This window comes from Mobula birostris, chromosome 12, assembly GCF_030028105.1.
Source record: "Mobula birostris isolate sMobBir1 chromosome 12, sMobBir1.hap1, whole genome shotgun sequence".
NCBI classification, from domain to species: domain Eukaryota; kingdom Metazoa; phylum Chordata; class Chondrichthyes; order Myliobatiformes; family Myliobatidae; genus Mobula; species Mobula birostris.
In genome coordinates this window covers 40,360,670-40,383,632 of record NC_092381.1, presented here as the reverse complement: position 1 = coordinate 40,383,632, position 22,963 = coordinate 40,360,670, and the positions used below count along the sequence as shown (strand labels likewise).

The following is a 22,963-nucleotide window of genomic DNA, read 5'->3' as shown; positions in this document are numbered from 1 at the left end:
CAATTTCCTGTGGGCATACTCAGCAAATCTATGGAGTAGTAACTATGGCAAGATCAATGAAAGAGCTACGAAAGATCAACTAGAGTGCAGAAGACAGCAAGTTTTGCAAATACCAATATAAATAAATAGCAATAAATAATGAGAACATGAGATAACAAAATAAAGGATCCTTAAAGTGAGATCGTTGTTTGTGGAACATCTCAATGGATGGGTAAGTGAGTGTAGTTATTGACTTTGTTCAAGAGCCTGATGCTTTTGGGATACTAACTGTTCTTGACCTGTTGGTGTGAGTCCTGAGGTTCTTGTACCTTCTACCTGATGGCAGCAGCGAGAAAAGAGCATGGCCTAGTGGTGGTGATCTCTGATTATGGATGCTGCTTTCCTATGACAGCATTGCATGTAGATGTGCTCAAAGGTTTGGAGGGCTTACTGGGACATACTGGGCCAAATCCACCATCATCTGTAAGATTTTCCATTCAAAGGCATTGGTGTTTTCATACCAGGCCTTGATGCAGCCAGTCAATACACTCTCTACTACACATCTATAGAAGCTTGTCAAAGTTTTAGATATCATGCTGAATCTTCACAGACTGCTAAGGAAGCAGAAATGCTGCCATGCTTTCTTCGCAATTGCACTTAGAATTCCTCAGATAGGTCCTCAGAAATAGTAACACCCAAGAATTTAAAGCTACTAACCCTCTCCACCTCTGATCCTCCAATGAGGATTGCTCATGAACCTCCGGTTTCCCTCTCTTGAAGTCTACAATCAGTTCCTTGGTCTTGCTGACATTGAGTAAGAGGTTGTTGTTATGACACTACTCCACCAAATTTTCACTCTCCCTCTGTCTGCTGATTCATCACCACCTTTGATTCGACCCAGAACAACAGTGTTATCAGCAAACTTGAATATGGTATTGGAACTGTGTTTAGCCACACAGTCATGGGAGTAAAGTGGGTAAGGCAGGGGGCTAAGCACACAACCCTGTGGTGCACCTGTGTTGATGGAGATCTGATTCAGGTCTGCATGTAAGGAAATCTGGGATCCAATTGCACAAGGAGGAATTGAGGCCAAGGTCTTGGAGCTTATTGATTAGTTTTAAGGGATAATAACTGTCATCAATAAAGAGCATCTCGATTTATGTATCTTTGCTCTCCAGGTGTTGCAGGATTCAGCGAAGAGCCAGTGAAGTGGCATCTGCTGTGGACCAGTTGCCCCGAAAGGCAAATTGGAGCAGATCCTACATACAATGGAGCAATTCGGTCCTACATACATTTGGAATCAATAACTTGCTCTATCATTAATCAACTACCTAAAATAACTTCTTCAGAGCTATATATCCTCTAAAGTATAGGCAACCTGGGTTCAATTCCCATCACTGCCTGTAAAGAGTTTGTACGATTTCCCCATGACCACTTGGGTTTCCTCTGAGTGCTCCAGTTTCCACCTACAGTCCAAAGATGTACTGGTTGGTAAGTTAATTGGTAAGTGTAAATTGTCCCATGATTAGGCTCAGATTATATCACAGGGAATTGCTGGGCAGCAGAGCTCAAAGGGCCAGAAGGGCTTATTCCACGATGTATCTCAATAAATGAAAATAAATAAATAAAAAGCATGGAGAAAACTGCCAGCAGATGTACAGTAGATGTGTGCTCATTTGTGATACTCAAGCAAAGTTTGTATGTTACATGGATGGAAGAGGTTTGAAGGGATATGACCCAAGTGCAGATAGAGAGGACTTGGCAGAAGATCAGGCTGGCATGGGCTTGATGGGCCAAAGGGCCTGTTTCCATTCTGTAGTACTCTATCACTCTATAAGTAACCATTCTGCTGCCTATTGGAAGGCCTTTTAAAAACCACTGCAGCTAAAACATCACCATGATTATGCTGCTAGGCTTACCAATTGGTGAAGCAATTATCAATAATTAACATCAATATAGTCAATATAACATAAATATAGCTGTATTGCTATTTATCTTCTAAACTTTCACACTAAATTTTGCATCTGCAATTGTTAGGATATTTTAGATAAAGTATTGCAGAACTAACTCAATCCCATATAATGAGCATTTCTTTAAATTTTGCAGTAACTACTTAGAGTTTTTCTATATTATGTATCTCTGATATATCAATTTACTTTAATGAAAAGCAATCGAACGAAATGTTGTACCAAACTGCAAAACGAAAGTATTCAGGCATTAAAAGCTGGGCACACTCACTAGGTCAAGCAACATCCATAGAAAGAGAAATGGCTTCAACAGCAATTGTGTAAAAAAAAATCAACCCAGAGCATAATAACTGACAGCTCCTGGAATCTGGTTTGTAAATTGTATTAAGTAATCTTCAGTAATTAACAGCCAAATCTGGCAAAAATAATTATATATATAGACACACTAGCTGGCATCTTGGCAGTGAGAACTACTCAGTGAAACTTAGGGTCTATGGATCATGGATGCAATTTGCAATACACTAGTACAAATGTAATGTTAATGATTTGCTTGCTGATGCGCAACCGATACAACCCAGTTCCAGTAATCTAAAATTGGAACTACATTATAACATTCTTTCTGGTTTGAATTAGGTCAAGTATGTGTTAATAAAAGGACACTTCATTTGGAGTCCAGGTTTATTCTAATGCTCTCTGTACTAGCTTCCCTACCTGAACTTAACAAAGAAGCAAACATGAAGAGAACTTGTTTGCAAACCATCCACCACTTTTGTCATCCATAGCTTCTATAAGCTCCTTGTACAGAATTTCAAAATTCCTATCCAGTTTTAAATTACTCCAAAGCTTTATTACTCTATTTCAGCAAGCTCTACTTCAGTACTCACACAAGTTCTTTAAGTTTTTGCTCCTTACTTCTCCCATTCAACACTCTGCCTTAAGAAACCTCTACTTTAATAACCAGACACTTCAGCTTTTCATTTAATGCCATTCCACTTTGTAATGTGCTTAGCAAAAGCATTACAAAAATAACAGTTGCATTTGTCAAAATTACAATGTCAAACAGATGGGTAGAATGCAGTGCAGTTAGTCATCAAGGCTAGCTTTGTAGAACTTCCTAAACCCACATGGTCAGCCACCAAGGACAAGTAAAAACCTTGACAGCACCATCACCTACAGAGTTCTTCCAAGTCACACACAATCCTTACTTTGATACGTATGACTATTCCTTAATTATCAAAGGGTCTAAATCCTGGAACTCCCTACGTAGCACTTTTGGAGTCACTTCATCAGAAATATTAAAATGATTCCTAAGTGCATTTAGGGATGGGCAGTAAATGCTGACCTTGCTGGTGAAACTACGACCCATAAATCAATAAAAAAAAAGTAAATTCAATTCAGACAAGATGACCTATTCTTTGCTATTACAATAACAAAGTTTAAAAGACATTTATACCAGGCAGGGAATGGAGGATTGTTTTCCACATGAGGGCAGATATGCAGTACGATTTTGCATTATGGGTAACCAAATAGCCTGTTACAGTGCTCTAATGTTCCATACTCTATATAAGGAGGAACTATATCAAAAATTCCCTATTTTGGTTTACTGAGATTTTCCCTTTCTAGTCCCATTTATTCTAATTTTTTTTAAACCCTCCATGAATGATTTAGTTTTTAAAGAATGGGACAGGTTGGGTATTAAATGATTTTGGGATCTGTTTGTTGGAGGAAATCTTTTTTCATTTAAGCAATTGTCAGCTAAATATAGCCTACCCAAAACTCACTTTTTTAGATATCTACAGATTAGAGACTTTCTAAGATCTCAATTATGCACATTTCCTATAAGCTCAAATAAGAATTTACTAGATGTAAATTTTAATTTGACACCTTTTTATAATTGTTCAATATCTAATATTTATGGCATGTTACTGGAGACGAGGAATATTCCTTTAGACAAAATTAAGAATCTCTGGGAACAAGACTTACAGACATTAACTTGGAAAGAAAATTTTAAACTGGTTAATACGTCATTGCTATGTGCTCGCTATTCCTTCATACAATTTAAGGTGGTACAGAGAGTCCATATGACTAAAGATAAACTATCTCGTTTTTATTCGGATATATCTCCCTACTGTGACAGATGCAATAATGGAGAAGCTTCATTAATTCATATGTTTTGGACTTGTCCATGCCTTGAAAAATATTGGAAGGAAGTTTTTCAAACTTTTTCTTTACTTTTCAAAGTCAATTTTAAACCTAATCCTCTGACGGCCCTATTCGGTATTGTTGCAGGACAAGATATTGAGTTGAAGACATCAGATTTACATATTTTGGCCTTTAGCTCTCTTGTAGCTAGGACGGCGCTTTTTTTTAAATGAGAAGATGTCTCTCCTCCTACTCATGCTCAATGGTTATGCGATGTTATGTCATGCTTAGATTTAGAGAAGATTCGTTGTTCAATTTCTGAATCTCGTCAAGACTTTCAAACATTATAGGGACCCTTTCTGAATTATTTTCAAAACTTTCAAAACCCTCAATTCGTTGTTTAAATTTAGATGTTGGCTATTATTAATTTTTATTGTACGAGAAGGTATTTTACCTTTGTTTTCTCCTTAATAAATAGCTTCGGTCCTGGTAGGGGTTAGATTCTTCTTTTGTAATAAATTAGTATATTTCAATATAACTTTGACTAACCTACGTGAATATGGGGTAATAAGATTGTTATTATGAACAGATATAACGTAATTGGTAGTTGTTTTTTCGACCTTTATATATACTTTATTGTACTCTGTATTCTTCTATGTAGAAACTAATAAAAATATTGAAAAGTAAGATTCCCTTAACAACTCAATATCATCTGTAAATTCCAATTCCTTACATTGTTTTTAAATCCCAATCTCCACACGTCACAAAAATGGAATTAACTTTGGGATCCAGCAATCCATTATCCCTCATCCAGTCATCAACCATCTATGAAATACACAAAAAAAAACAATTAATAAAGAAGACAGAAACAAGTTCCAGGACACAAATAAAATTAAATTATAAACACTACTTTTTTCCAACCATTTATCTATAATTCTATCAAAAACTCATTTTTATCATAAATTGTCTGAAGAATAAAATTAGGTTATTAAGCCTGACAGGTCTATGTCAGTATTACATTCTACAACTACTTCTTACTCTGCACTCATTTCTTCTTAAGTGTGTCAATCATATCATCTTCATACACTCCATGCCCTTTCCATATAAAGAAATTTATCCTAAGTACTTTCCATTTTTTATATTTGTATATATATTTGGCATTTTAAACATTTCTGTTCTTACAAAAGCACAAGGACAAAGAAGAGGTAAATAGATTATTATATCATGAGTAACATCTTCAAGAAAAGAGCAGAAAACAAAGATGAGAAGCAGAAATATTGAAACTGAGAACACCAAAATATGATGTTTGTATGGCTGAAGGCAAAAGTGAGACAGCAAGGGATCAACACATGGAGAAAGACAGAATTTTGAATTTTAGGCTGCAAAGAAAATCCGTAGAACTTCAACAAATATACAAAATGTTACACTCACAACATGCTGGAGGAACTCAGCAGGTTGGGCAGCATCCGTGGAAAAGATCGGTCAACGTTTCGGGCCGGAACCCTTCGTCAGGATGCTGCCACGGATGCTGCCCGACCTGCTGAGTTCCTCCAGCGTGTTGTGAGTGTTGCTTTGACCCCAGCATCCGCAGATTATTTTGTGTATACAAAATGTTGTTGGACTGGAAATCAGTGTGTTAGCTAGTACAAGAGTGGCTTGATGGTGTAGATCTCAAACATTAGCTTCAGAGAATTCCCCTTACTCTCATTGCCCCACACATTTTCTTGTAACTCATTTTCTTCAACATGCTCATCAACTTCCCTCTGATTCTCCAGTCTCCGAGCAATACTATTTTCCCAGAAGCCAATTACCAGCACATCTTTGGGGTTTGTGAGGAAACTAGGATTTCTGAGGGGTATCTGACCACATGCTGATGTGCGGTTTGAATTTGCACCATGGTTGGAACAGACATCATGTGGATACAGAGGGAACATGCAAACTCCATACAGACAGTGCTCAAGGTCAGAACTGAATCCATGTCTGGAGAGCCAGATTGGCATTACTGGAGCTGTGAGTACCTTATTTTTTTAAGTTGGGACAGATGGGGGTGGGGGGCAGCATGAAGTTCAGGAAAGGAAAAGAATAAACAAAAGATGCCTGGGCAGATGTAATGATGCAGAAAGCAAAACAAGATCCCATCACCTGAGAGGCTTAGCTACAGGACAGGTAAAAATGAACAAAAAGGCAACTGGAGAGCAGATTCGAAAAGAAACAAAAATGACAAAGGATAATGTGATCAATCTTATCAAAGGTTACATTGAGGTCAAAGAGGTCAGAAAGAACAAAGTGGAAATCTGTCATAGTCAAAGTCACAATATTCTGTCATCAACCTTTGATACAAAGTTTAATTGCAGAGATTCAACAATGTATTCAAGGGGTCTTTAAAAGTAAATGAGACCACCTGATTTTTCAGCTCGCAACAGCAGAGAAGTTAGGTTGTTTTAGAGGGTTTCACAGAAGGAAAAATCAATTTAGAGCTTCAGATAAAGTGGCTAGAATTTGGATGGTCATCACTGTCAATACAGTGACAATAAAGTTCATGAATTCTTTACTACTATTAAAGGGAAAGAGTACAATGGAGAAAAGATTAAGGAAAAGAAGTACAAATTTTATTTCATTCACATCAGAGCTAAAACAATAGAAAAGTCATGGGAAAATCCCAATTCAGGACAAGGTGGTTGCTGGGCAATAAGGAGAAAGTGGCAGCTGAACAGATGGTGTCAAAATTAGTGACAATAAAGTCCATGAATTCTTTATTATTATTAAAGGGAAATAATACAATGGAGAAAAGATTACGGAAATGATTGGCAAAGAAAAAAAAACAACAAATGCTGTCACTTTCTGGAATATTCATGATGTACTTTTTTTTCCCTCTTTTATGGAACAGAAAGAAATGGTAGTGCTAGATTTGATCAGACCATTAGTGGTGATGGATGACTATTGCAGTTGTATTATAGCTTGGATTGGGGATACAAGAACTGCTACTTAAGAATAGCCCTATCTATCATGCAAGAGAGTCTAAAATCCTTCTCTTGATAGATAATGGTTGGCAATGTTAAAAATTTGTACAAAATTATCACATTGATTTTTGCTTAATCTTGTTGCACCATTCTACACATTGCCTATACAGTAACATGAAAAGTGTCAGTTACATTACATATGTAAAGTCTGAGAACAGCTAAAATAACCTGTTCTGATAACTAAATAGTGGATCCCACAATGGGTTTCCAATACATGTTGTGCTACACCACATTGCCTTAGATAATGCAATTAGATAAGATAAACTTACAATGTGGCTTTTCATTAGTTTTATTTATGTATTTTACAGTTTATAAAGAAATGATTGAATATTAACAAATGAAACTATGGTCCAGATTTTTAATGACTGTGGAACTGTCAGCATTAGCCAATATTACGCTCTGAAACTAACACTGACTTCTGGAGCACACATCTATGATCAGACACAACTTCTTGACAGGTGCAGAATCAGACTTATAATCAGGTTTATTATCATTGCCTTATATCAGGGTGGCCAACCTTTTACATCCCATGCGTCAATTTTTTTCACGCACGAGTTCTATAGTAACATACTTTTACAAGAATTGTGGGGGTACAAGAGTTGTATGGCGCATCTGAACTTGTGCGTGAAAAAATTGACGCATGGAATGTAAAAGGTTGGCCACCCCTTCCTTATATGATGAGAAATTATTTTGGTTTGCAGCAACAACACGGTGCAAAGACACAAAATTATTATAAATTACAAAATATATAAATCTGACCAGAAAAGGAATAATAAAGTAGTGTTCATAGACCATTCGGAAATCTGATGATGGAGGGGAAAAAGGTCCTTAGTGATGGATGCTGCCTTCTTCAGACACTGCCTAGCTTAATCTTTAGAAATTACTGAACTGAGAAAAGAAAGTACCTTTACCGTGGGTGATACTTACAAACTACCCCAATGTAAAAAAAATAGCCTTTAAAATTGTATGCTTTGTTCCACAAATGCATAATTATCAGGAAACAATGCACCTGCAGATTTCAAGAAAGTAACTATACTTGGGCAGATTGTTTTTCCCTCTTAAGTATTTAAAATAAAAATAATTATTTTAATCTTTATAATGTTTGAGTTTCTACCTTTATTTTAAATAATCATTCAAGCCTATAAAATGCTGGTTTAAAAAAAAAATCTTCATTTTTACTTCCTGATTTGGTACATTGAAAAATTCTTCACTGTGACTGGCTCAGGTTATCGACATCATTATTGTTGGATACCGCTGATCTTCTGGAACCGGCGTTGACAGCAATTGACTTTAAGAAAGGCGAAGTTATGCCAGAGATCAGCAGATCTTTACAGGCAGATTTTTTCAAGGTCAGTAGCAAATGCTGCTACTTGGACACTGAATGCAAAATTCAGGCCAAAAGAATCGATACTTGATATGATTTACAATCTTATCAAGACAAAATGGTTAGTCTGCATATTCTAATCTACATTAATATCAGTGAATTACTGAACCTTGTCTTTTCTAATGAGGTTTCCAAATCAATTGGTAACCATATTGAAATGAATGGGGTCTCGTGAAAAAGCAAATGGTTCAATAGTGCCCAACACATTAATTTTGTTAAGAAGCTTGCTCTAATAAGCCAACATTACAGTCAAATTTTCATGCCAAAACAAGATCTGGCACCACATGTCATCTTATTCACCTGAAGGACCTCTGGCAATGTTGGTTTCCCATCTACCATGGACTGCTCAATGCCTGTGAGCTGTTGATGAAAAATAAGGAAGCCAGTTACAAACAGGTAAACTTTCAATGGTATAGCATTATATAATCATGACTATTATTATTACAGAAGAAATCTGAAATAACAAAAGGATATATTAATCAAAATTTTTGTTCTTTGTAGGAAGCCCTTCATAACCCAAGATCACTTGTTTCAACTTGGTTCTTTAAGTTCAGAGGTGTCAGATTATACCAATGTGTAACCCACAGACTTTTCCAGACACAACACAGGAAAAACTTGGCCAGACACACAATTAGGGAGATGTTCTTTCAACCATGTACATTTAGTTTCTATGTGCACCCGACACAGAATGGATAGTGACAGTGTCAATCCAAATGCTACTTCCAGAGCCATGAATTCCCAAGAGTCAATGGGAATATTGCTTACTTTCAAGGATGATTTGAATCCAGGGCTTACTTCCAGTTTTTCCAAGTTCCTCTTGATCTGCAGTGAAATATTCTTTATCTTAGTACTAGATGAGTAATAAACTTTACAAGATTCTCATTCTTGACAACAGAGGATGTTATTTATCTTCCAATGATAACATACTCTATTACCAACAAATTTCCATTCTGCTCTATACTTCTCACATAACCCACAATGCTTTGTTCTGGATTGCAGGTGTCCACTTATAGCTTTTCCTTGTCAACAAAGGTAGTTCTGTGGAACCACCTTCTCAGCTTCCAAAAAACCTGCACAACCTGCCTAGCAGTTACACTCTCTCATTCTGGACCCTGTGATTTCCTATTTTTGAGGTAAAACTGCCTCCCACCTTCAGTGTTGAAGCTCCAACTCATTTTGCCTCTCAGCTATTCTGAAACAGAAGCATTCAAGTTCAAGTTTCATTATCATTCAACCAAACACAAATAGCGCCAAATGAAACAGCATTCCCCTGGGGCCAAGTTGCAAAACACTTTACCAACAGCACATAGCACAAATAGCACATGGTTACAATTTCAGAACAACATAGAGCCACAAAGAAAAACATTAGCTCAAGTCCCTGAGTGCCAAGACGGTAGAATCGATGACAAGTTGACCTGGTCCAATGTGGTCATTATCACACTTGCAAATGCATAGCACTAAACTAAACAGAGCTATGAGGTTGAATTTCCAGGCAATTAGAAATAATGTTAACTGAAACCCATTGACTGGAATATAGACATATTCTATATATTTAATTCGTATTAGTACTTCTGAATTATCTTGTGAAATCTATGAGTGACTCAGCCAAATGCTAGAGTGACTCCAGGCAAAGTATATAGGATCCCAATTTCCTTTCTCTAATATTTCACAAAATTAATCTAACACTTAGTGTCTGTGAGTCAAATCTTTGTATTTGAAATTGTAATTGGTAAAATCACCTAACCACTCACAATTATAGATCTCCATTCAAATGGAAGTTTGCTGTAAAAGGAATGCTTTTGATTTTAAGATAAGAATTCCTTTCTCAAAGGTGAACAGTTTAGTTACCATGCTGCATGCAATTAGTTGCCACATTGCCAAAGTCTTCAAAATTAATCGTTTGTCTAGACGTGGTTTACCTACTTTAAGAACCTGCTGGGAAGCCCCCCAACGATCACGGAAGAGGAAAAGGACATACCCACGATACTAATGCAAGTCAACATCGATGGCAGCCCATTCACCATTGAGGAACTGGAGAAGGCCAAATATGCACTCAAACAGAGCAGGAAAACTGAACCAGATGGGATACCACCAGATGTCCTGAAGAACTGCGACCTGTCGACATCTTGCTGGACATACGTAATGTGGCACTGATGAAAAGCGACAAACCAGAACAGTGGTCACGCTCAAACATTATCCCAGTCCCCAAGTCTGGATCCCTCACGAAGACAGATAACTACCGCGGTGTCAGCTTGACCTGCATCTTAGCAAAGCTAATCAATCGGGTGATCTTGAACAGGACTTGCACCGCCATTGACCCGAAACTAAAATTCAATCAGAATGGTTTTTAGCAGAAGCACACAACAGTAATGCAAGTACTTGCTCTCCGTAGAATCATCGAGGAAATCAAGAAGAACAACCTACCAGCCGTGCTTACTTTCATCAATTTTCGCAAAGCTTTTGACTCCATTCACCGAGGTAAAATGCTGAAGATCCTGAAAGTTTACGGGGTGCCAGACCATCTACTGAGAACAACAGAGTCCAGCTATACCAAAACCATGGCGAAAGTTGTATCGCCAGATGGAGAAACAGCAGTGTTCGAGCTCCTAGCTGGTGTGCTGCAAGGAGACACTCTGGCACACTACATCTTTATAATCGTCCTTGATTACGCTCTGCGTCAAGCTACCAAAGATCATGACAAGCTTGGTTTTACCATAAAACCAGGGCGAACCTAAAGGGTCAGACCAGTTACACTCACAGATCTCGATTTTGCAGATGACATAGTCCTGCTCTCTGACCAGATGGAGGAAGCACAGCAGCTACCGACAAAAGTGGAAATTGAGTGCAATGAAGTTGGACTTCACCTAAATGCTAAAAAGACAGAGTACATGGTGCTTAACTGCGACAAAGGTACTCTCAAGACCATAAAGAATGATACCATTAAGAAAGTCTTTGACTTCAAGTACCTCGGGTCAAGAATGATGAGTTCGGAGAAGGACATAAAGATAGGAAGGCGCTGGTGTGGAAGGCTATGAACGACATGAAGGAACTCTGGAAGTCGAACCTGACCAGAGGGCTTAGAAAGAGGATCTTCATAGCAGTTATAGAGTCCATTCTCACATACGGATGCGAGACGTGGACACTCACCAAGACTATGCGAAAGTCTCTAGGTGGTTGCTATAGACGAATGCTCTGGATGGCTCTTGACGTGAGTTGGCAACAGCACATGACAAACATCGAGCTCTATGACGACCTACCGATGCTCACCACTAAAATCGAGATGAGGAGACTACAACTAGCAGGGCACTGTCTACACCACCCCGAGCTACCGGCCAGCCTAGTCATCGTATAGGAGCCCAAGCATGGGAGGATGAACCCTGAGCACCCTCCCAAGACTATGGTCAACACACTCCTAGGAGACAGCGGCACGGCTAATGTAGATGAACTGAACACACTGATGAGGGAGAGGGAGAAGTGGAGAGTCCCTCATTGTGCCCGACGCCGGCCTCCTAGGCCTGAGTCGATGTCTTAAAATTTCTTGGGCCTTGACTGATAGAATTAAACTCAGGAGAAAGAATGTAAATCTTTTTTCATCAACCCCACTTACAGCAGGGTTCCACTCCTGTGGATTGTTCATTATCTGGCTGCAAACTGGATTCTGTTTATTTCAGTGCTATGCAGTTGAAAGTGCACTTTTCCCAGAGTGAAATGTGATAACGACCACGTTATTTTGTGTTAGTGCAGACATGTGACACAACTTGCTCTGCCATATTTTAGACCTCATTTTTCCCACTGAATAAAGACTTAATTAAGGGGTGGAATTCATTCCTCATTCATCGTCATCAGCAAGCCCTGGGTTGACACCAAGGATTGAAAGCCGAAGGTCGATCAGAAGATACCTTCACCCCCTCAGCAGCTACAAATCCAACCCGCCAGCTCCACATACACACAAACATGCTCGTATTTGTGTATGGGCAGTACACAAGTTAGGCATTCATTAACGACAGAGCACCTGTGAATGTGCTAATCATAAAAAAACTACAAAACTTGCCTTGAATGATTAATGGTACTGAAGTTTGCCCGTTTACAATCTTCGTTCATTTAATACCCAGCCAATTCGCAAGTAATTGGTTTGCAGGATGCCTACATGCTAGCAACTCACTATTTTTTGGTGCCTGCTCAAATATGAATTGTTCTATAGCACTACATGGCAGGAGAAATAATAGATATTCTGTGTTTATGATATAAGGATTGAAAGACTACTCCAGTTAAAATGGCATTACAATTGTTTTTAGTGAGGTTATAAAATTAGCTTGCTCACAAACAGAATGTTCTATGTTGAATATAACTGTATATGATTTTTATTTGCCCAGAAATATTTCTACACTGGCCTTAATTTGTTAGAAAATCATAAATTTTCCTTCTGGAAATAAAAAACATTGCCGAAATAAAAGAAATGCTTAATTTCAGAATGACATATCTGCTCATGTTCTGGGTAGATCTTTTTTTAAATTATTAAACAAGAGATACAACATATTTAAAGAATTAGACAAGACAGCATAATTGAAAAGAAGAATAGAACTAGAAAAACGAGACTCTGAGACTACCTTGTCTCAATCTATGAGCCTAACAATGATATTGTGATTTGATTGATGGGTGCTGAGATACATTCACTGTTGTGAACGATCAGAATGGGGTGGAAGGTCAGTCAGGCAGTAAAGTGGACTTCTATCAAAGCGTGGAGGTTCCTCAATGTGAAGTGTAAATGCTGTTAAATTCTGCCAGATTTTCCTCCCCCAAGAACAGAGCAGAAATTCATCACTTTGAAGCCAATTAGAAATGTCATGACAGGATTTTGCGATGGCCTTAAATAAAAAAAAACAGCAATAGCATTTAGTGAGAATTATAATTTAGCAAAATGCAATTAAGTCTACCTGTTTTATAGAAATATATCTTTCCTAGTAAAGATTCAGCCATGGTATTTTTAGCATACCAAGCATTCATGATTATCAAAATAGAAAAACAAACATGTTTACATATCAGAACTGATTACTGCATCAATTGTTGAGATATTTTATATTAAGTAACTCAGCCACAAAACTACTATTTAGTCGTCAATCTTAAAAAAATCATTTTCTGATTCCTAACACTACAGTCCTTGCAACAAACAGGCAAGCTTAGCAGCTGGACCTAGGAGACTCATAGAGGGCTGCTCACCACTGGATTCACAAATTCCATTCTGATGTGAACACAACAGGTTATCTTTAATAGCAAATTTAGTGCTGAAAACAATCTCATGGAATTTTACAGAAATGCAGATGAACAAAGAGGACATTAAACCATCAATATATAAAAGTAGTGAATAATAGCTTGGGCAAACAGATGGTAAGTAGACAGGTTGTAAAAGGGAAGAGGTTAAAATTGGAGAGTTTCAAGATGGAAATCTGAAGCACACAGCATGAATAGTTTATGGCTGGGACAATGTGGGAAACAATGAGGGGTACAAAAGGATACACAAGAACACAAATTTTTAGAATACACACGAGATTGCAGATGCTGGAATCTGGATCAAAAAGCAAACTACTGGAGGAACTCAGGGAGTTGAGCAACACCCTTGAAGGCAAAGAGAAGGTTGGCAAATTTTAGGGATTTAGACAGCTGGGGAGATTTCAGAGCACAAGTACGGCACAGCCACAAAAGGGAATTAAAACATGAGGATGAGATGTTTTGAGAGTTAATATTAATCTCCATGGATAAAAGGAATGGGCAAGAGGGATATCCAGCCTGAAACAGGCAGCCAGTCTAAATTAAGGGATCTCAGTCTGAAAAGTCAACTGTCCAATTTCTTCCATAGATACTGTCTGACCCGCTGAGTTCCTCCAGCTTTTTGTACATTGATCCAGATTCCATTATCTGCAATCACGTGTTTCCATCTAGCCTGAAGTTAAAAGGTACATGGGAATCAGCATTGCAAGAATGTCTGTTCCATCTCCTGCACTAATAAAGATGCCATTAATGTGTTAACACAGGCACAGAAGATATACATCAGATGGAGAATAATCCAACTTTTGCTCCTCTCCTAGATTCTAAATACTAAACTTGTCTATTTGTGGCAAGGATTGTTTTTAATAGGAATTGGAAAAATAATTGTGTACTTTGAGACAACCACTCTGAATTTAAAAGTGAGATTAGCAACTAAACATACTGACTAAAGGGCCACATGGATCAGTGTGCGGGTGTTAACTTACACAATTTAGATAAATGACTTGGATGAAGGCATTGAAGTCATGGTAGCTAAATTTGCTGAAGATGCAAAAAAAGGGAGAAAATTAAGCTCTTAAGAGCTACTGAAATGTTAGTAGAGTGGTCTAAAATTTGGCAAGTGGAATATAATGTGGGAAATGTGAAATTATTGATTTTTACAAGAAAACATGGAAAATGAATAATGGAAGGAAGCTGACGCATTCAACTGGAAATATATGGTTTTATCTGCTGGAGTTTATAAGAAAGAGAGTGGACATGATTGAAACATACAAGGTCCTGAGGGTTTTAACAAAGTGGATATAGAAAAGACTTTATCACTTTTGGGAGAATATAAAACTAGAGGTCAAAAATAAGGGGACATTCCTTCAAGATAGATATGAAGCCAAATACTTTTTCCAGAAGGCCGTGAGTCTTCGAATATTTTTAAGACAGAGATACTGAATATGGAAAAGGAAAGGGAGGAAAGGGGGTAAATGGGAATGCAAACTTGAGGTAACAATCAGATCAGCCATGATCTAATTAAAATGTATACTTCTGAGGGCCTAATAGCCTACTTCACTGCTAACTCATAATTATATGTACACTTTAATATGACAAAACATTGTTAGCCTTACCACTATTTCTGTTGCAGAATGCACCCCATTGTAAAAGAGAAAGTCAGCAGAATAGAAGCTTACAAGATGGATGAAAGGTAATGAAAGACAAATTCCATTTCTATTATCACATAGAAATGAAAGGTATACCTGCTGCTTGTAATGTGCCTCACATCAATAAGCTTCCCACTGGAGTGAAGCTAATCTGCAGGACAAATGAGAAACTATTCAACCTGTGTCACCTCTACTCCAGAAGCAAGGACAACCCAACTTCAGACATCAAGCTGCAGAATGCAGATGACACATGGATACACACAGACTCAGAGGCAGAGCTCCAAGTTATCATGATTTGTTCACTGAAGCAGATGAGAGAATGAGCCTTAGATTTTACAACATATGACGCTTTACCAACCCACCCCCTCTGTCCAATAAAGGCTCACAATGAGCCTCTGGGAAAAATAGAACTGCTTCTCATATCTCAGGACTACTTCTCAACGAATACAGACACATAATAAAATTCATCATTGCTTTCTGTGCACAAGCACAGTCTTTGGTAATCTGAGGGAAAAAGGTGTTTGAAGATCAATCCTACAAAACTAGCACCAAACTCTGTGCTTCTGAGATGTTGTCGTCCTGAAACTACACTAGAGAGGTGGTACCAATATGTTCCCTGCAAAATTCCTCAAGTCCACAGGCAGGATAAGGAATCAACGTCAGCATCTTTTCTCAGGTCAACATCCAGATGCTGATCACATTTGGTCATTTGCAGCCCCAACACCAGACTTTCTAAACAGATACTCTGTACTGTCTTCCATCATACAAAGAGATTCAGGTGGACAGAAGAAACACCCGAACGCCTTCAAAGGACGTCTTCAAAGCTTTCATGAAAAGGCATAGCGCCTTCACAGACTTGTAGAAATTGTTTTGTTGGTCCAGGGTTGCTCAAATAGACAGGGGCTTATTAGGGAGAGTCAACATGGCTTTGTGTGTGGTAGGTCATGTTTGACCAATCTGTTGGAGTTTTTCGAGGAGGTTACCAGGAAAGTGGATGAAGGGAAGGCAGTGGATATTGTCTACATGGACTTCAGTAAGGCCTTTGACAAGGTCCTGCATGGGAGGTTAGTTAGGAAAATTCAGTCGCTAGGTATACATGGCGAGGTGGTAAATTGGATTAGACATTGGCTCGATGGAAGAAGCCAGAGAGTGGTGGTAGAGAATTGCTTCTCTGAGTGGAGGCCTGTGACTAGTGGTGTGCCACAGGGATCAGTGCTGGGTCCATTGTTATTTGTCATCTATATCAATGATCTGGATGATAATGTGGTAAATTGGATCAGCAAGTTTGCTGATGATACAAAGATTGGAGGTGTAGTAGACAGTGAGGAAGGTTTTCAGAGCCTGCAGAGGGACTTGGACCAGCTGGAAAAATGGGCTGAAAAATGGCAGATGGAGTTTAATACTGACAAGTGTGAGGTATTGCACGTTGGAAGGACAAACCAACGTAGAACATAACAGGGTTAATGGTAAGGCACTGAGGAGTGCAGTGGAACAGAGGGATCTGGGAATACAGATACAAAATTCTGTAAAAGCGTCGTCACAGGTAGATAGGGTCGTAAAGAGAGCTTTTGGTACATTGGCCTTTATTAATCAAAGTATTGAGTATAAGAGCTGGAATGTTATGATGAGGTTGTATAAGGCATTGGTGAGGCCGAATCTGGAGTATTGCGTTCAGTTTTGATCACCAAATTACAGGAAGGATATTAATGAGGTTGAAAGAGTGCAGAGAAGGTTTACAAGGATGTTGCCGGGACTTGAGAAACTCAGTTACAGAGAAAGGTTGAATAGGTTAGGACTGTATTCCCTGGAGCATAGAAGAATGAGGGGAGATTTGATAGAGGTATATAAAATTATGATGGGTATAGATAGAGTGAATGCAAGCAGGCTTTTTCCACTGAGGCAAGGGGAGAAAAAAACCAGAGGACATGGGTTAAGGGTGAGGGGGGAAAAGTTTAAAGGGAACATTAGCGGGGGCTTCTTCACACAGAGAGTGGTGGGAGTATGGAATGAGCTGCCAGACGAGGTGGTAAATGCGGGTTCTTTTTTAACATTTAAGAATAAATTGGACAGATACATGGATGGGAGGTGTATGGAGGGATATGGTCCGTGTGCAGGTCAGTGGGACTAGGCAGAAAATGGTTCGGCACAGCCAAGAAGGGCCAAAGGGCCTGTTTCTGTGCTGTAGTTTCTATGGTTCTATGGTTCTAAATGGAGAAGAAGCCTTCCAGCATAAATGGTAGTAGGGGTGCATCACCAATCGTACTACCCATCTGCTCACCTATGGCAAAGTCTGTGGATGCAATATTGGCCATTTCAACCACTCAGAACTCACAAAATTCAAGTGGAAGAAAATCATCTTCAATCTGAAGGGGCTGCTTCAGAAGATATCAGAATATCAAGAGAAAAATTGCATTGTCTTTATTACTTACATTTTTCATATACATGAGGAGTAAAAATCTTTACGCTACGTCTCTGGCTAAATGTACAATGTACAACATATAGTAATTTATAATAAATAGTATTATGTACAACAGGATAGTCAATATAATATAGAAATACAGTTGTGTCAGCATGAATTAAGCAGTCTGATGGCCTGGTGGAAGAAGCTGTCCCGGAGCCTGCTGGTCCTGGCTTTTATGCTGCGGTACCGTTTCCTGGATGGTAGCAGCTGGAACAGTTTGTGGTTGGGGTGACTTGGGTCCCCAGTGATCCTTTGGGCCCTTTTTACACACCTTGCAAAATTATTGCAAAAAATAGTCTGCATAGCTTTATTAAACCTTAACTGGAATTAAAATATCACTATAGAATATTTTTCTGAAGTGTAAAATAATAGTAAGTTCCATCATAAACAAAGTGACAATTATATAAACTTACAATTATTCAAGAACATTTAATGGATGTTTTCCTGATGCTAGTTTTTCACCTTCACATTTCAGCCCAATGTCCAAACTAGTGAAACAAACCAAGTCATTTAAAACACGGGGATTTACCCAAATCCCACTTGTGCTTTATGTTTAGCAATTTTTAATACTGCTCTAAGGTTTAATTCTTTCAAATGAAATAACATCCACAAGCCATTTTCATTACCTGAAATTGAAAGGTTCCACTAATTACTTTGGTAACAGTAAAATAAGTTCATAATTACCTTCATATCCAAAAATATGTAAATGATAAAAACTACACTAAATGTCACATAAAATAATATTCAGCTATTTTAAGTTGGGTTAATTAATAGTACAGGAATTACTAAAAACATTTATGGTTAGTGCTTACTTTACTTTCATCTGTACTAATAAAATTACACCATCACCATTCTTATATACAAAAGTAATAAAGATACATTCTGTTATGCTGCCAAATTACCTTGGCTTAAATATGTTAAGGTCGCTGTTACATATTTGGTCAGAAATGAACTGAAACCTAACTTATGTAATTTCAAGTATCATTAGCTGAACGCAGAAGAGGTCAGCGATCGCTCCCAGCAGAGGCCGGAGGGTCACTGATCACTCTCAACGGAGGCCACAATTCAGACCAGGTGTGAGTTCTGAGTCAAGGAAGGACTGTTCGATGTTCTGAGATTTATGTGATTGTAATGTACTTCATATTGGTCTCCATTTTTTTGGCATTTACTTTCTTCTGGTCAATTGGTGGGTGGGTGATCTGTTAGTTCTTTGTGTGTGTATGGGGAGGAATCTGGGGTTTTGATGCTAAGGCCACTTTTTTTTGTGAGAGAGGGGGGTCGGTGATTGTTATTGTCAAGGTTTTTTTTCTGCGAGGGGAAGGGGTGGTAATTTATTACTACTGTCACTGTTTTTTTTCCCTGCGGGGGAGAGGTTTTGGATTTGATGTTAGTGTCATTGTTTTTATCTGTGGGGGAGGGGTGGGGTTTTTTGGGGGTTGTGAGTTTTGTTTCTTTTTCATTGTCGCAGGGGGTGGGTTTGATGCATGGTCTTTCTATATATCATGGCTATCTGGAGAAGAGAAATATCAGAGTTGTACTGTACATGCATACTTTAACAATAAGATGAACTTTTGAACAGACTTTGCCCAGAATAAAATTCAAACTCATTTGTCATGTTGTTTAGGATTTAACTACTAGAATGATTTTTGGTAAGGAAGGACCTGCATTTTGGTTCACTGTATCGCTAGTAAACTCCCTAGGGGATAGTTCATCAGTTCTCAGGCTAACCTTACTGATTATTTATCAACTTAACAACAGTCTCTAGAGGAGCAAAGATCCATTGATTCATACATATCAACTGATCAAACAGCCAAACTAAAAATCCAGCAAGATGAATCAAATATTTTATTCTAAAGAGTTATTACAGCAATTAACACGTTGCAACCAGAGATCTCTAAACCATCACTTAAGATCATTTGAATTATCTCGGCCAACACCCTATAATGTATGTCGTAGTTATGGGCAGTTTCTCACCATTCAACTTCCATTTGGAATATTTCACTTAAATGTGAAATATGGTTGACCTCCTCAACCCCAAATTAAATTAGAGAAAATAAATATCCATAAATCAACTGAATGTAGTCATCAAATGCAATATTTGACAAGTACTAAGCTAAATGAAAATTAAAATAGTTTTAAAAATATATTTTAGTATATATTTTACATTAATCTGGATAAAACGCATGCAAGATTGATAAAAACACCTGGTATTTTCTCCATACCTTCGTACAAAAAGATGTCAGCTTTGGATGGACAATTGGTTGAACATATGTATGAAAGGTAGATTCAATTTCCAGTGTCCTACCATGTAACTTGAGGATTGGGAATTCAATAATTTCCTGGAGTGGAGAAGGAAAGAAGTGATATGTAAATAAGATGATTTTCTTCTCTCACAATCGTACAAAAATAACATTTTTATTAGTGTTATGTACATAGGTCCTACTACCATGATAATTATGATTATTCTACTATGAAGAAATCATGTTTAACTTTTTTTACATTCTTTAGAATATTGCAAAGCATTTGGTTAAGATGTGAGAGGCTCTGATAAAGCTGCAGTATTGCTGGTAATTCTCCAGTTCATAAGGTTCCAGCAATGCACAGAAAATTAAAAATGTCCAAGAGTAGGAACTTAATGATTAAAGATTAAAAATTTGTATTATTTGACATACGTACATTGAATTATCAAAACACACAGTGAAACACACATTTGCATCAATGAGCAAGCTAGACAGAGGATGTGCTGGTGGAAGCCCAAAGTGTTGCCACGTTTCCAGTGACAACATAGCATGTCCACAACTTATATTAAGCTATATGTTTTTGGAATGTGAGAGGACCACAGAGAACCCAGAGGAAACCCTGTCGCAGGGAGGATATACAAACTCCTTCCAGAAAGCAATAGAAATTGATTCCCACACTACCATGCCATTATTAACTCAATAAAAGATTTTTAAAAAGGAAACAGCAATAATGAGGTAAATCTCGCAATATTTACACCCTAGAGTACCATATGGCTGAGGAAAGGGTAACAATCATGATTTCTGATATAATTTAATACCATCATCCCCTGAAAACTAATCAGTAAACTCCAAAACCTGGGCCTCAATACCCCCTTGTACAATTGGATCCCAGATTTCTTCACTTGCAGACTCCAGCCAGTTCGGATTGGCAAAAGCATTTCCCCTACAATCTCCAGCAGCACAAGTGCACCACAAGGCTGTGTACTTAGCCCCCTGCACTTCTCACTTTACACCTATGACTGTGTGGCTAAGTACACCTCCAACACCATATTTAAGTTTGCCGATAATACCACTGTTGTGAGCTGTATCAAAAGTGGTGATATATCAGCATCCAGGAATGAGATTAAACATTTGGCTGCGTGGTGTCATAACAACAACCTCTAATTCAATGTCAGCAAGGCCAAAGAAAAAATTGTAGACTTCAGGAAAGGGAAGCCAGAGATCCATGAGCCAGTCTTCATCAGAGAATCAGAGGTGCAGAGGATCAGTAACTTTAAATCTCTGGGTGTCTCTCTCTCAGGGGACTTGTCATGGCCCTATCATATAAACGTAATTGCAAAGAAAGCATGACAGCACCTCTACTTCCTTAGAAATCTGCAGAGATTCTGCATGACATCAAAAACTTTGACAAACTTCTGTAAATGTGTAGTGGGAAGTGTATTGACTGGCTACATAACTGCCTGGTATGAGAACACCAATGCCTTTGAATAGAAATCTTATTAAAGGTAATGGACTCAACCCAGTACGTTACAGGTAAAGCCCTCCCAAACATTGAGCACATCTACATGAAACGCTAATGTAGGAAAGCAGCATCTATCATCAGTGTCTCTCACCACCTAGGACATACTCTCTTCTCACTGTTACCATCAGGAAGAAGGTACAAGAGTCTCAGGACTCACAACACCAGGTTCAGGAACAGTTACTACCCCTCAATCATCAAGCTGTTGAACAGAGGATAACTACACTCATCAATTGAGATGTTCCCACAACCAATGATCTCACTATAAGGACTCCTTATCTTGTTATTTGATGCTCTCGTTATTTATTGCTACTTATTTATATTTGCATCTTCACAGTATGCTGTCTTCTACCTGATCTTTCATTGATCCTGTTTATAGTTAATATTCTATAGATTTGCTGAGTAAGTTCGCAAGGAAAGGAATCTCAGAGGGAGGTACAGAGGCCCAGGTTCTGCAACATCTCAATCAGGATTGTGGGAATAATGGTATTAAATGCTGAGCTATAGTCGATGAACAGCATCCTGACATAGGTGTTTGTGTTGTCCAGGTGGTCTAAAGGCGTGTGAAGAGCCATTGAGATTGCATCTGCCGTTGACCTATTGTGGCAATAGGCAAATTGCAATGGGTCCAGGTCCTTGCTGAGGCAGAAGTTCAGTCTAGACATGACCAACCTTTCAAAGCATTTCATCACTGTCGATGTGAGTGCTACCGGGCGATAGACATTAAGTCACCTCACATTATGCTTGAGATTATGAGACCATGGATTTGCGCCTTGGAAGGTTTCCAGGGCGCAGGCCTGGGCAAAGTTGCCCATGCTGCAAGTCTCCCCTCTCCACGCCACCGATGTTGTCCAAGGAAAGGGCATTAGGACCCATACAGCTTGGCACCAGTGTCGTCGCAGAGCAATGTGTGGTTAACTGCCTTGCTCAAGGACGCAACACACTGCCTCAGCCAAGGCTCGAGCTAGCGACCTTCCGATCACTAGACGAACCCCTTAACCACTTGGCCACGCGCCATTCTTCTTAGGCACTGGTATAATGGTTGCCTTTTTGAAGTGGGAATTTTTGCCCATTGCAGTGACAGGTTAAAAATGTCCTTGAATATTCCCGCTAGTTGGTTGGCAAAGGTTTTCAGAGCCTTACCAGATACTCCATCTGGACCTTCCACCTTGCAAGGGTTCACTCTCTTTAAAGACAGCCCAATATTGGCCTCTGAGACAGAGGTCACAGGATCATCAGGTGCAGTAGGGATCTTCACAGTTGTTGTTGTGTTCTCCCTTTCAAAGTAGCATAGAAGGCGTTGAGTTCATCTGGTAGTGAAGCATCGCTGCCATTCATGC

General features: G+C 38.6%; 1 protein-coding gene across 2 annotated transcripts in view; it reads right to left on the bottom strand.

The window, feature by feature from the left end:
* Nucleotides 1–22,963, bottom strand: part of LOC140206310 (ERI1 exoribonuclease 3-like) — a 359,410-nt gene that overhangs the window by 281,252 nt on the left and 55,195 nt on the right. For both annotated transcript variants that reach the window (XM_072274643.1, XM_072274644.1), the window contains exons 3-5: nucleotides 20,087–20,203; nucleotides 8,793–8,852; nucleotides 4,822–4,913 (exon numbers count right to left, since the gene is read on the bottom strand). In XM_072274643.1, the coding sequence (XP_072130744.1) occupies nucleotides 4,822–4,913; nucleotides 8,793–8,852; nucleotides 20,087–20,203 (269 nt within the window). The remainder of the gene's footprint in view (nucleotides 1–4,821; nucleotides 4,914–8,792; nucleotides 8,853–20,086; nucleotides 20,204–22,963) is intronic.